The sequence below is a fragment of the Lampetra fluviatilis genome, chromosome 4, assembly GCF_964198595.1.
Source record: "Lampetra fluviatilis chromosome 4, kcLamFluv1.1, whole genome shotgun sequence".
In the NCBI taxonomy this organism is placed as follows: Eukaryota; Metazoa; Chordata; class Hyperoartia; order Petromyzontiformes; family Petromyzontidae; genus Lampetra; species Lampetra fluviatilis.
In genome coordinates this window covers 2,291,614-2,306,287 of record NC_136278.1, presented here as the reverse complement: position 1 = coordinate 2,306,287, position 14,674 = coordinate 2,291,614, and the positions used below count along the sequence as shown (strand labels likewise).

The window sequence follows — 14,674 nt, the reverse complement described above, 5'->3', positions numbered from 1 at the left end:
TTTGGCGGACAAATGTCGAGATACATCACGCCGGGGGGGGGGAGCTACTCCGCTCCGCAGAGGTGGGTGCAATTTGCGCAAATGCAGGAAAAGGTGGGGGGGGGGGTAGCAGGTTCAAAGGTTTGCTCTGCCTGCAGCTCTAAGAGCCGCCGTTACATTTGATGATGCACGTATCTCAACTTGACTGCTCTTTAAAGCCCGACTCATTGGGTAATGCGTAACGCACACGCACACACGCACACTTGTGCGTGTGTGCGTGTGTGCTCGTGTGTGCTCGTGTGTGTTCGTGTGTGTGCACACAGTCATGCGGGTAAACAGCTCGCGTCATTAACGCGCGTGCAGAATTAAGGGCACTTTCATATATTGCATTCGCATGTGTATTCCTCGGAGTAAAGTGGATTATAGTAGCAACGTGCATTGCATCATACGCCTCTACAACCCCCGGAGTCTTGCGATGCCACAATCCACGCCGCTCCCGCGCCTGAGATGATTCCCTGGCTCCGTCTCCGACGTGGTCATTTGCTCGGGCGCGTTCCCTCTGATGGTGCCTGTAAGAATCAATTGTTTTCAATGTATGCTTGTGTGATAATATTGCATTGCGGCTGATACAGTAAACCGGGTATAGGACATGAGACCGTGACACAAATTAGATGATAAAGAGGAGACGAAAAAAACGAGCGATTCTGGAATCGAATTGTGACGATCAATGGTGACGAAGCGGGAGAGCACGTGGGATGAATCATTCCTCGGATGTTTCAGGAGGCTCTCATCCAGCAGCGGATAGGTCATGGCTGCTGCTGCTGCTGCTGATGTACTATTTGGATATTGAATGCACATTGCAAGCACTGCAGGAAGGGCGGCTTCATTTGAATTCTTCCTGTACCCTGCTGCCTACTCCTCCACGGGAGAGGGGTAGACGCAGTGTGGATATGTACAAAGAGACAAAGACAAAGATCCCCCGTATAGCCTTTAAGGGACCCATGGGGCAAGTGTTGTTAGCGAGCAGACACTAAATGCGGCAATGACACGCGAGGGGGTGGAGGGCCAGCACCACGTCCGCCGATTTTGTCTCCGCAATGCCGCACCGGGTACTCATTTCAGGCTGAGGCAACCAACAGTGAGGCCCAGGAGCGCTTCAGATATTCATCACCGATGCTTCCTGTGAATGGGAATCGGGCTCGGTTCAGCGGTTTTGCAGCACAGTGCGCTAACCCACCGCACCACCGCTCCCATATACATCCTCCCCCGCGGATGTGTGTGTATATATAAATACACACAAGCTTTGAACCGTTGCATTTAAATGCTGTTTGTTAAAATTGGACCTCCAGCAGAGTGAGTTGGCGGAGGTCGGGATGATCCCCTGCTGTCCGCTTACAGGGCACGGGCCAAACGCCTTTTGCTTTTGCCCCGCGGCTTGCGATAGCCAGGAAATTCTCGCTTTGTCCCCGACTTCACAGTCTCGCCTTCTCCCATCGTGTAAAATGTCACCGGCTGGCAACGGCCGTGATCGACGCGCAGATGGCCAGCGCTGGCACGGATTGCCCCCTCTGAAGCAGCGCGTGGCGACGATGGGAGATGCCGTTACCAATTCCAAAGTCCGTCGGGAGATTTGAAAAAGCATTATCGTCTATAATCAGAATGTCACGTGGATCAATACACGGCCATGCAAGTTATGGTTTATAATTAAAAAGAACATAAAGTGTATATATTGTTGATTGATTATTTTTTTCTACTCATAAGGCAAGCGTTTTCCGAGCAATTTTAACGATGTAAATGTTTGCCCAGTAAAATGTCACAGAGGCCGAAGACTTTTGCTCAACATCGAAGGCGAATGATTTTAGAATGTCTTTGACCTGCTCGCACCCCTGACCCTTTCACCACCCTAAATCGAAATATGTTGGGGGGAGGGGCTTAGAGGGGGCTGAGACCCCCCCCCCATTCCAAATTCTTAGAGTCGAGTCAAAATCTATTGACAACATATTGATACAGCCTTTCCTCATATATATAGGCGTGACAGCTGGTGCAGACTGCCTTATAGATCAAAGCAGATCGTGTCATTGTATCGTTACTGCAGGGTTGTCCCCCATGATCAACACGGCATGGGGAGGGCTTCATCCAGCAGTGGATTGACGAAGAGCTGCACATTGTGAATGTATTCGTATTTTGCAAGAGTGTACCGCTAACATGAAACAAGGCCATCTGCGTGTTCCATAGAGACGTCCTTTGCCTCAATAGCCGAGATGCTGCTATAATGAGTGGCGCGTAATATGTTTAGTCGTTGCTATTAAACCATCATGTGTTGTAAATGGGGTGGTGGTGGTAGAGGGAATCTCATTAAATGTAACAAGCGATAAGAACAAAGATATAAATTATATAACCTTGTCGTGGCCACACGAGGAGACTCACAACAACATTTCCTCTGGAGGAGGAATACAAACAAAAACACTTTTTCGTGGCTTTTAATTTTCGTGGTTGTTTTTGAGCGTTATCAATCCGCTCACTTTACTTGTCGGGTAAGATTGGTTGAGGAATCATATTTGAAAATGGCCGAGATGTCGTGCGTTTGGCTTGGAGCGTTCCTCCCAGATGCGCGTGCACTGGGGTCAGGACGGGTTTTAGAACCCGGGCAGATTTGCTCGCCAGCCGGTTTTGTCAGCCCGACAAATCAAATGCAGCAGCAGCAGCAGCAGGGGCAGCAGCTGAGATTGTGGTCTTAAAAAAAAAAGCATTGCACTCATTCTTGATTTGAAGCTTTCGCGACTGTAGGAATTCATACTCTTTGGTTCTTTCGGTAAAGTCACGTAGATAGAAAAATAAGTTATTATTTATTCATAATATATATATGTGACTTTACCGAAAGTAGCAAAGAGCATTGCACTCAAGATGCTGAAACTGATGCTGTCTTTCATAAAAATCGATTTTCCCCGGAAAAGTTTCGGTCTCTCAGGATGTTCGTATGTTGGACGTGTATTTCGCACCGTACGTAACCGACCGTGCTAATCAGAGGTGCCACACTTTCACCAGGAGAGAGGACGTCTTTCTACGTACATTTTTTTTCTTTTTTTTGCCTCATTCGTTGCCCTTAAATCTTGACCCCTTTTCGACACCCCCGCGTGCCCGCGTGCGTGGATTAAAAAAGTGCGATCACGCTGAAAGCAAGAATAAAGCGAAACCCACCAAACGCTTTCGCGAGCATCTCTTGGCGGGCTTGCGGGGGGGGGGGGGCAGGTCTGAGCGCGACGCCGAGATCTGCATGCATTAAGCGCCTATTTATCATTCCAGGGATTGAGCCTCTAACTTTGCCCGTGAATCGTTATGAAACGCGCGCGCGCTCCTCCGCCACAGTGTTTTGATGGGCAGAGATCGAAGCGTGATTAACCCGGTTTTACAGCTGCCCTGGGCCTCGTATTAACATGCTGCTGCTGCTGCTACCACCACCACCCCACAGTAACGGAGCGCAGCGATACAGTGCTGCATCAAGCAGGAATCTTGATTTTGCGTCCGTTCAATAACACCATCGCCGCCACGTGCACTGTACGGAGAATGTGTCGTTGCAATTTCTTTGTTTTGTTACCCAGCGAGTATTCATTTCCAGGCCACCGCAGATATTTTTTGTCGTTCACTCAGTACATTTTATTCGGGGTCTCCTCGTGTGTTTTACTTTTCAATTCGGCAGTACGTCAAAACCTGTTGATGTTTAATGTAAAGTTAAAATGCCCTCTTTGTGTGTGTGGTGGAAGCCTCGCTGAGGCCCAAACATTTTATATTTTCAGAAGAGTCCTGCTACATTGGGGATGGTTCGTCAATTACATTAATGAGTGTCTGGGAGGAAACTGGAGTACATGGAGAAAACACCCACGTGGCAGTAGGTGATGCTTAAGACGATGCATAGATTACCAGAGCGTGTTTTCGTTTGCATGTTCACCACAAGTGTGGTGAATGCAGACATGATTCGTTGCAAAAGGCTTCTGTTTGTGTTTTAACATCTTAACACCTGTTTCATTGCCAGAAAGGGAAAAAGCAATCCTTATATTTTTGATACTGGAAAGGAAGGTCCCATGATGATGACGCTTAAAGCTTCGCACAGATGGATGTAAGAATCCGTTGCTCTCGTGCTATCTCCTGGTTATACCTGTTGTGCCAAAGCAGTCACCTGTCCAGGTAGTGGGCAAACGCGACAGTTCTTAGTTTCAGACATCTGACAAAATTGTACACATCCCGGGTGATATGGTTGTACTATTTAGCTTAGGTGTGTCCCAGGTGTTGATTGATGTTTATTCGTGTAACTGTTGTTTGCGCGATAATAGCTCTGTTGGCTCAGACAAACAATTATTGTCGAACAGCAATGAAAGGAATATTGAAGCTACGTCATGACCGTGCTGTGAGATTTCATGTATCGTGTGATTCATTCATTCGTAATTTTTCCAAAGATCTGCGTGTGCTGCCAGTGCTGTCACGGTGTTCTTGTTAGCCTTGTGCTCATTGTGTGGTTGCGTACAAACAGGCTTCGTGAAATACAGAGAGCCGTTTATCAAATTTATCTGAGCCATGAATCCATGAAAATTGCACGTAAATCAATGTAAAAAATAACATAAACAGTACAAACATTGAAATAAGTGACAATAAGTTATGAGTAAATTATACATTAGGAATTAAAAAGCAATGCACTATACGTTTCAGAAAATGTATATATAACCTAATATCCAGTATGATAATTATCAGCTGTAGAATAGGATATTGTCCATAAACAATGATGTTTATAATGGTGGTGCAAGGAATCACATGTTTACGTAATGAAGATGTTGAGGAAGGAGAGAGTTTAAATGGAAGAGAGATGCAATGTTATTCCACCTGCAAGGAACATCGTGGTTAAAAATAATAATTTCCAAATTAAATATTTTCTCTTGAGACGTACCATACATTTTTTTAAGACTCCCATATCAGTGAGGAATTACCAGGAAGAAGAATACGTAGCATAGAGTATTTAAATTGCTCGGTAATTGGTGGTGGTCGGTTGGCAGGAGCTGTGTTGTCTCTGACACCACACCAGGTCCCATGCAATACCGCACCTGTACGAGCTGCACAAGACACCCAACACGCCTTGCCATCGGTATGTCAGAATCAGAATATTATGTTTATCCTGGAGGGATCCGATGAGCCATCAAGCTCCTTGTCACAGATGTCCGGTAAGGGGCAGGTCAGAACGTTACAACAACAAACAACACAAAAGCATGTACGTCGATCTTCTTTCGCACCGTACGTAGCCAACCGTGCTAACTGGAGTTGCGGCGAAGGGACAGTAAACAACCTAAAACACTCAAAGGTGTCCAGTATGAACCTAAACCGCCGCGCCACACCACGACGACAAATAGTCACGGCAAATAGCCACCGGCAAATCGGGGCGCGCACTCGGCGCTTGGGAACAAATTCACGTCGAAATTGTCCGGCAGGGTGACTAAAGGTGCGTGCCTTCGGCAGTGTCCCCAAATGTGTCACGACCCCACTCCGGCTGAGCGATGGGATGAGCCGCAACGGCCGTGCGCGAGCCGCCGAGCACGCCAATAGATCCTCGCGTGGCGATGCTCCACCTGCTCACCACCCCCCCCGACCCCCCCCCCCACCGCCCGTTCCCCCGTGTGCTCCCCGGAGCTCGCAGCCCCGCGGCCCATCGGTCCCATGCCCTGGCAATCAATGCCCCTTCCTCCTTCCTCCGCGTCGTTCACGGTCGAACTTCGACCTCGTCGCTGAGAGCAGCGGCCCGTGGTGTTCGCGATTGACCCGCCACGTGTGTCAAGTCCCAGAGCCGGCAGGGAGCCACGTCGCGCAGATCGTAATGTGATCTCGAGTGGACGCGTATTGGTCATGTCAAATCAACTTTCCCCCTCCCTTCAAAAAAATATGTTGTGTTCTCTCCCCCAAAAAATATATATTCGGTGTTTGCCCCCCCAAGGCGAATAGTTATTGTTTCGCGAGTAGAGGTTTAGGGTTAAGGTTCAGGGTCATGGTTTAGGGGTAAATTAAGGTGCTGCATTGGGTTTTAAAACGGGCCAAACATGATAGTTACAAAACAAATAACTGAATGCAAACAACGCAACTGTTTCACAAATAACTTTGTCATGTGGTTGTAAAATGAAGTGTTAATATTCTTGGTTCTTTCGGTAAAGGTACAGCAAGAGAAATAATAATAATAAAAATATAAAACAAATTCTCACGACGTTTCGATTGCAACACAAGCAATCTTCATCTACGTGACTTTACCGAAATAACCAAGAATATGAATCCCTGCAGTCACGAAAGCTTTAAATCAAATGAAGTGTTAAGTTGAAAATGTATGGATATAGACTCACGTGTCACGAAAGAAAAAAATGCAGGAGCGAACGATAAAGGGAAAACAATTTGGCCTTTCTTTGTTTGTTTACACATCTTCAGGTGCGTCGTGGTGGAGCAGTGGCACAGCGGTTCACACGTGGTCAGAGGAATCCAGCAGCCTGACTTTGATTCCCGGCGTCGAGTGATATAGCAATGCCCAAGTCTGATCAAACAAAACCTCCACGACTGACAAGGTTTTGGGGGAGGCCTTCATCCAGCAGTGGATTAACAAAGGGTTGTAAATTATATTTGTAGTAATGAAAATACGTATTATTTTGCTATGCAGGTGTGTATACAGGTGTGTATACAGGTGTGCTGCGCAGATGGTAGCACGGATCGTGGTTTTGCAGTGAGCCTTGAGCATGTGCCCATGAATTAGATGCGGGGATCATCGGTGCCCTCGGGCTACTGTACGTCTTGGCAGCCAGGATGCTCTGATCGTGAGTGAAATTAGTTGTAAATAAGCCAGAATATTAAATTTTCAGTACTCTTTTTAAATTAGCAGATGCTGCACACCAGTTAGAGTGATCATTTTGGCTTTTTATTTTTTATTTTACTTCTTACACTTGTAAGAATTCATTTTGCGAGACAATCGCGCCGCATCGATGCCCTCGAGCAGAGCATTAGTTTAAAAGTGAAAGCCTTTGCTGTAGGCCGGATGTGATGGTTTGTTTAAAATTACTAAAAAGTTAAAGGTGCAGCCCTGCAATTGCTTGCTCAGTCACTGCTGGAGGAAGGATCCCCAGTGAGGTGGGCTCTAGAGTGCTCCCCTATGGTGGGTGTTTGGCCTACTCTGCCACGCTGGCCAGACCTCTTGCAACAGGTGGCAGTACCCAATCTTAAACTCCATCCTACGGGACCTGCCGATTTATACTGCTGCCATAATAGCAGATGTATACTCCTGGTGCAAAGCTGAAACTCTCCACCACCAATTATTATTACTATGTATTTTTTTTTTAATCCGCAATGCCCTCTCCAGCCGATCCTTGAAAACCCATTCCAAAATAATTCCATGACATGCGATTTGGACATGTAGAGTCGTTTTGTAAATCCACGATTGGATGAATGCCCCCCCTCCCCCAACCATGCGCTGGTCATGGTGGTTATTTATTGCAGGAATCGTGGTTTTGCTGGTCAGTGAAGGCTGTTGAAGGTGGGGGGTGGAGCATAGACGTCGGCACAGTGCAGTACAACAATGGATGTTGCTGCACTGCTCTGTTAGCCGCTCAGCAGCAGCAGCAAGCAGCAGCAACAGATAAGAACCCTGTTTGTGTGCACGAGAATGTCGGCGGCTTTCTCTGGCTGCTGCGTAGGGCTTCCCGGCGCTTAGCACCTCGCCCGTCGCCCCCACTGATGTCCTCTTCCCCCCCCCCCCCCCCAATGTGTGCAAATACTACTGTTGCCTGTAGGGTGTGTAGGTATATATATCCCTACACAAGCATTTTTTTTTTTGGGGGGTGGGGTCAACAATTTTTGTTAACCTGTTGGATCAACATTTGACACCCTTATCTTGGCGGGGGGAGGGGGGGTTGATGGGGTGGTCCACTTTTTATAACTTTTTGATTCAGGTCTTCTGAAAGGCTGCAAATGGAACGCCGGGCTTTTATAATAGAGATGGATAGGGTCTGGGTGAGCGGCCACAACGATGCAATGGGGCTTTGGAATGGACACTCTTGTCGAACGAAAATTCACTGCAGGCAGCGTTGCATTGCAGGAATGTGCTGTGTTCAAGCCATAATAAGTGACGGTGCAATACGCATGCTATTTACACATTGTAATTTGCAAGCGGATTCGTTCGAATTCAACGATTTTTCACACTGGTTTTCCTCAATTTCACGCTGAAAAATGGTTTGATTTATGGGAATGACACATTTTGAGATTGAGATCTGTAACAAACAAAAAACGTTAACTAATTTTACGATTCCTCTTTTATCACGCACGATAGTTCTCTTTCTCCCCCCAATGGGTTGACCATTTGTGAATTTGCAATCATCAACCTCTTTTTTATTGCCACATTTATGTGTCCGTTGCTTGTTCCGTAGTCTTCGATCATGTTTGTGTTGTGCTCTCTCTGATTTCCTCTCGCATTCGTTTTCCCCTAAATCGTTTCTGTGGAGTTCCGTGTGTGCGATCTATTCTGCGGGAAAGCTTGTGTCTCGCTCAAGTCTCTCCTCTTCCCCAAGGCATGCCTTTTATTTTCATCCAAAAGTATATATTTTTTTATATAAACAAAACAATTCAGGTACACAACACAGAGGATATGGAAGGGGCTTGACACCAGCACAACTCACACATTGCTGATTACAGTGCAATGAAGAGTTGTCTAAACCGCATGTTTCAATACATTGTTTCAATAAACTCTACAAGCCCCTGGCGATGTCTTCCGAAGCTCTGATACCCCTGTCGGGAAAACAGGAGGGAGTGGGAAGGGGGAAGGGGAATGCCTAAATGCCCTCATGAATGCTCTTAAGATTCAATGCCCACTGGAGGAGAGGTAGTGGGTTCACATAGTTTATCTTTATTTTTACATTTACCTGCACTTTTATCCGCTGCTACGCTAATTTTTGCATTAAGTCGTGTCGTGCACAAGTCGCTTTCAACAAGTTTACTCAAAGGATAGCGCATATATTATGTATGCTGTGAGAGACACAAATGTAAAAAGACACCCGGATTTATTATGCCTAGGGAATTTGGTAAAGATGGGCGACGATCAGAATGTTGAAATGAAGAAGCAGACGAGAGTGCATTGAAGTGCTGTTGGGAACTGAACTTAAAAATTAGCATAATCTCCGAAACGTTTGGAATCGGGGCACATTATCCATGGTCTGTTGAGAAAAACATGGCCATTGACCAGGAAAATGTAACAAAAAAAGATGAAAATGGTACAAAGCAGCATGGAGCGATGGATGCTCAGAATGACACAGAAATAGATAAATAAATAGAGACAAATGCATGCATCAGAGAACATGCTCGCTAGGGACATCGTGGTGACTGTGAAGTAAAGTAAGTGGGCTCGAGTGCTACGCGTCAAACGGTCGTCGGGGTGATGGTCGGAAGAAGAGGCTCCTGATGGCGCGTCGGGCAGTGGACGTCTACGGTAGAGACGGAGCGCTTAAGTCAGCGCATGTGCAGGAGCTAAATAGATTGTTGCGCTATGAGCCCCAAGGCTTAGGGTTGCCTTCGTCCAACGGTGGGTTACGGCTCGCGATGATCACCACACTGTGTCTGCATTGTTGATTTTAACAGTCTGTAGTATGTGCCGCGATTCACCCGCACGCGGCTCGCAATCGTCAGAAAAAAATCTGGCTTCAAGATGAAATGCAAAATTCACGTTCTCGACAATTTTCAGGACAGAGTTTGCACAAAAGTAACCTGTTGACATTAAGATTGTTGACATAAGCTTAAGGTCAAACAATGTTACCTTTCCATCATGTCCCTAATGGAACAATGTCTGGCAATCCGTTTCTCAAATCGAGTGGTAAGCACGTGTCATTTCCTACGTGTCACAGCTCTGCGCGCCTTCTGCATATAAATCGCGTCTGAGAAATGACATCGTCTGCACAGCAGCTAACCGGGGGCCCAGTTGTTGCATCGCAAGCGCGCGGGCAAAGTGTGAAGATGCAGGGAGCCGTGCTCTCGTTACTGTGCGTGCGCGCGCGCGCGTCTTTGCGTCTCCGCGTGCACGTGCGCGCTCCAGAGAGCGCCCGAGCCGGCGACGTGCACGGGAAGGCGAAGAGGGCGCGTGACGAGGGAGCGGAGGAGAGGGGAGGAGGGTAGAGGCAGCGCGGGGTGGGGATGGGATGGAGAGGCAGCGCGCTGGGAGGCGCTCCGCGGAAGATTAAAAAAAAGCCCACGCGATCGAAATAAATAAATAACGCCCGCGAGCGGCGGCGGTAGCGGTCGTGGAGGAGGGGGGGGTTGCCACCGCGCCGAACGCCGCTCCTCCGTCGCACAGCGCGCGAGGGCTCTCCTGAAGCCGAGCGCTCCTCGGCTCGTACGCGGCAGCGAACAGGGAGCGCGCAGAGCGAGCGAGCGAGCGAGGCGCCAGCATGGGAGGGGTGATCGGCATCCTCACCCTCGAGACCAAGCGCAAGCCTCGCAGCCTCAAAGGTACACAGGGCGCGCGGCAACCACTCGCGGTTGCGCCCGTCGATCGGAGCCGACGGCCCGCGGCTGGCGGTACGGCGGTGGTCGGCAGTGGCTCGGAGTTGCCGGCAACGGAGTGGGGGGTGGAGGGGAGCGCAAAAAGTGCGCGTGTGCTACACGCGTTATAAAAAAATAACAGAGAGATCCGTAGCCATGGCGACTCGCGATCTACACCGACTGGTTGTGGTTGATCCGTCGCTTCGCTTTGACGGGGCGCGCTTTGTGTCGTGGCGGTGGTTGTCACGGCGTGAAGGGTTGGAAGGGGGTCAACGAGGTGCCGGGGATGGAAGGGCGCTCAGATGGTGGTGTCGGCGAGAGGCAAAAACGAGTCTGTCGTGCCGAGATCGTTTCGATGATGAGTCGCCGTTGCAATGTCAGACCGGCCAAAGGCGGTTTGTTTTTGCTTGAATTGTGTTTTGTGATTTTGCGTTTTTGGTCTGCGATGGAATATCTGACCATTGGAATTGGGTCCACGGAAACTGTGCCTTGGTTTGTTTGGGCACGTGTGCGTCATACCACTATCGATGGGATATTCTTTTTATTGTTGAATATGAATGATTTCCGCTGGCATAGGCTATTTCTTGACGTTCGCTTTGATTAGAAGTTAGATCGGTGCTGCTAAGTGATTGAAAAAAAAAACATTCAGATTTAATATGCAGGCGTTTTTCTTATATTTTTGTAAACCCGGTATTCATAAAGGATACGGAAAAATATCTATTTATCTTCTTGGTTCTATGTTTTATTTTTATTATTTTATTATTTCCATTCTACGTGACTTTACCGAAAGAACCAAGAAGATGAATCCCTGCAGTCACGAAAGCTTTAAATCGAAAAAAACTATTTAGACGCACGCGCCCGCTCCATTGACATTTCTGGAGAATTGCCTCGTTGCATGTCTGGCGCCAAATGTTGAGCGTCACAATCGCGTGTTTTGGTGATATCACGTCTTGGGAAATTTCAACAACAACATCAACTAAATATATTCGCAAACATTTCGCGCGGGAAATCAAATCAAATCAGGAGCTCTAAATCTCAACGTCCCTTTGAGTGTAATAATAACAACACACGTTCGATTTGTTTAAACTCTATTACGAACTGTTATGCATATTTTTTTTTATTTTTGTAATGCAATTCCCTCACGAAAAAAAACACATTTTTTGTTAGCAATGACGCGAGTACATTTCGGTACCGACTGTTACCGCCACGGCAAGCTGCCTGCGCAGCAAAGCGTGCCCGATAAACACCCTTTCAATGCGTCGCGTATGGAGACAGCATATGAATTAACGATGACGTAGGGTGCCCAACAAAACGATCACTGGACTGGTGTCGTTTCATCGCGTATCGGTGGGTTGTTTTTCTTCTTCCTCCTCCTCTCTCTCTCTGTGTTCAGGCGGAATCGTTTATCGAACCGTTTCCCCGCGATAATTTACCAGCACCCGAATAATTTCACTGGCGAAACAAACCTTCAGTGGACGATCAACGACGGTGATTTTTTTTTAAGACCGCCTTTTTTTTCAACGACGGTGATTTTTTTTTAAGACCGCCTTTTTTTTCAACAACGGTGATTTTTTTTTAAGACCGCCTTTTTTTTCAACAACGGTGATTTTTTTTTAAGACCGCCTTTTTTTTCAACAACGGTGATTTTTTTTAAGACCGCCTTTTTTTTCAACGACGGTGATTTTTTTTTAAGACCGCCTTTTTTTTCAACAACGGTGATTTTTTTTTAAGACCGCCTTTTTTTTCAACAACGGTGATTTTTTTTTAAGACCGCCTTTTTTTTCAACAACGGTGATTTTTTTTTAAGACCGCCTTTTTTTTCAACGACGGTGATTTTTTTTAAGACCGCCTTTTTTTTCAACGACGGTGATTTTTTTTTAAGACCGCCTTTTTTTTCAACAACGGTGATTTTTTTTTAAGACCGCCTTTTTTTTCATATCGCTCGTCGTGATAATAGGGGGGGGGGAGGGGGGGACACACCCGGAATGGGCCGGCGACGAGACGATTTCAAACAGCGCTTCTGCCCACGCGTCCCCCCCCTCCCTCCCCGCGCCCCGCCATATCAGAGTGCCACCGTTCTAACGACGGCAAAAACCAGCAGCCGAATCCCGGCGTGTCGTATCGCGATGGCAAAGTGGCTCGTTTGTCTTCCGGGCGTCTTTACCGGCAGCAGGCTTCCCCCGGGTTGGGCTGCTTAGATGCGCCCTGCCGGATCCCTTGACGGCGGGGAGGGCGGTGCGGAGCAGGGGGACGTGGGCTGAGCGATGGTTCAACACGAAAGTTTGGGAGTTGGGGAGTTGGGCGGGTGCGGTGGGGTTGGTGGTGGGGTTGGTCGCGGGGTTGATCAGCAGGAGTCCTCGGACGCCGCCAATTCCGCTGTCCAAATGACCGCGGCCGCCTTTCCCTCCGCGGCCCGGCGCGGATGACCTGCCCGCCGCCGGGTCGTGGCGCGTGACCCTGGGAGGAATCCTCGCCGAGCACCGGCGGGGGTAGGGGGGGGACCTTTAATTGGGGGTGGGGGGGGGACCTTTAATTGGGGGTGGGGGGGACCTTTATTTGGGGGTGGGGGGGACCTTTAATTGGGGGTGGGGGGGTACCTTTAATTGGGGGGGGGACCTTTAATTGGGGGGGGGGGGGGCGAGGTGGAGGCTCGCCTCCTCGCGCGCTCCGCTGTTCGCAAATGTTCCCGATGCGTCGAACCTGCCGGAGTTGCCAGTTGTTAGTGGGGGTTTATTTCCCGATGCGTTTGACATGAACGGCAATTTATTGACGGGTGAGTTTGAAACTTTCTCTCGCTTTCACGCGTATCAATTTTTAACGGAATAAAGTGTGAATAAGAGTGAGTGTTTACCCCGCTGTGCGATAGTTTACGCGCGATTTGTTTAGGGTGGCCCTCATTTTTGCAAAAGACTTTTCATTGTTGGCGTTGTTTGCTGCTGTTGAATTGTGGATAACTGAGACATTTTAGCCGAATCTAAGGATGCTTAGGGCCACTAGAATACACATGCACCTATGTCACGTGCTAATGTGTGTTGTTTTATAGTTGGCATGATGTGTGTGTGGGGAGAGCCGTGGAGTCGAGGTTATATCACGGTGCAGGGCCTCCTCTAGGTCGACTCAGCCTTAAATTAATACTGTATCTGATGCAGTGTGTCACCATCAGCAGTGGTAAGGCAGAGAGGTAACCAGGCACAATGCACTGCCTTTTGCACCATGCCAGATGATCTAATAGGTGCTTGCCCCAAAAATCAGTTCAAGGCTATATAGGGCACCTTTGTGTTTACCTTGTGTGGATGTCTAATACATTGTGATACAAACCTGGCAATGACCTGGGTACAAATCCAGCCGCAGATAATAGCAGTGGTGAGTGGCATCCGCATTTTGTTCTGAGATATTTTCCTAGGTCAACTATGCTCTAAATGTGCATGTGCAGTGTGTGAACAGACGTAGCACGGTGCTGGCCACACACCTGCTTTGTGGGCCATGCATGGCTTTAATCGGTGTTCACCAACAGCATCTTGCACAATCATCTACATGGCTGTACAAGGAATATGTCTTTGCCTGTGTGTGTATGTGCAAATTAGCAGTGGGGAGCGGTGGCGCAGTGGTTAGCGGACGCATAGCCAACACCAGTGACGATTATCTGAACCGACTCTGGGCCTCCCCTAGGTCGACTCAGCCTTAAATGAGTGCCTTTTGCGATGTTTTAACATCGCTACTAGGGCGACAAAGGTGATCGGGCTTGGTGCTGGCCACCCACCGCCTCTTGTGCCGTGCCAGCCTTAATAGTTGCTCGCTAACAGCACTTGTCCAGTCTGGTAAAGGCTGTATGGAGGATCGTTGTGTTTGCCTTTTGTGCGTGTGGGTGAGAAATATGTTCGCAAAGCTCCAAAGGCATACTGTGTTACGTACCAGAGCGTGAAACAGAACCCTTTGTTCATCATGGATCGCTATTAAAACCCATCACCCATGTGAATCCCTGAGCAACCGACCTGGATCCCGATGGAAATCAAATCTTCGCGGCAGTAATGTGAGCTGTGCAGCTTCTGTTGGGCCGGATGGTTTCGACAGAAGAGATATGGGCACGGGCCAGAGCAGAGATGGGTTCACGTGGCACAGGAGAACTTGGAGCCGAGCCGACCTGCTGACGACTGGCATCAGC

The 14,674-nt window shown here is 48.2% G+C and overlaps 1 protein-coding gene across 3 annotated transcripts in view; it reads left to right on the top strand.

Annotated features, from left to right (window-relative positions):
• The window catches only part of LOC144931474 (A-type potassium channel modulatory protein KCNIP2-like), a 159,685-nt gene that overhangs the window by 72,353 nt on the left and 72,658 nt on the right, over positions 1 to 14,674 (top strand). Inside the window, exon 1 of one of the 3 annotated variants that reach the window (XM_078855321.1) lies at positions 10,153 to 10,479. The exons of the other annotated variants lie outside the window; for them this stretch is intronic. Coding sequence (XP_078711447.1) covers positions 10,419 to 10,479 — 61 coding nt within the window. The 5' untranslated portion in view covers positions 10,153 to 10,418. Of the gene's footprint in view, positions 1 to 10,152; positions 10,480 to 14,674 lie in introns of those variants that run through there. 3 annotated transcript variants of the gene reach the window in all.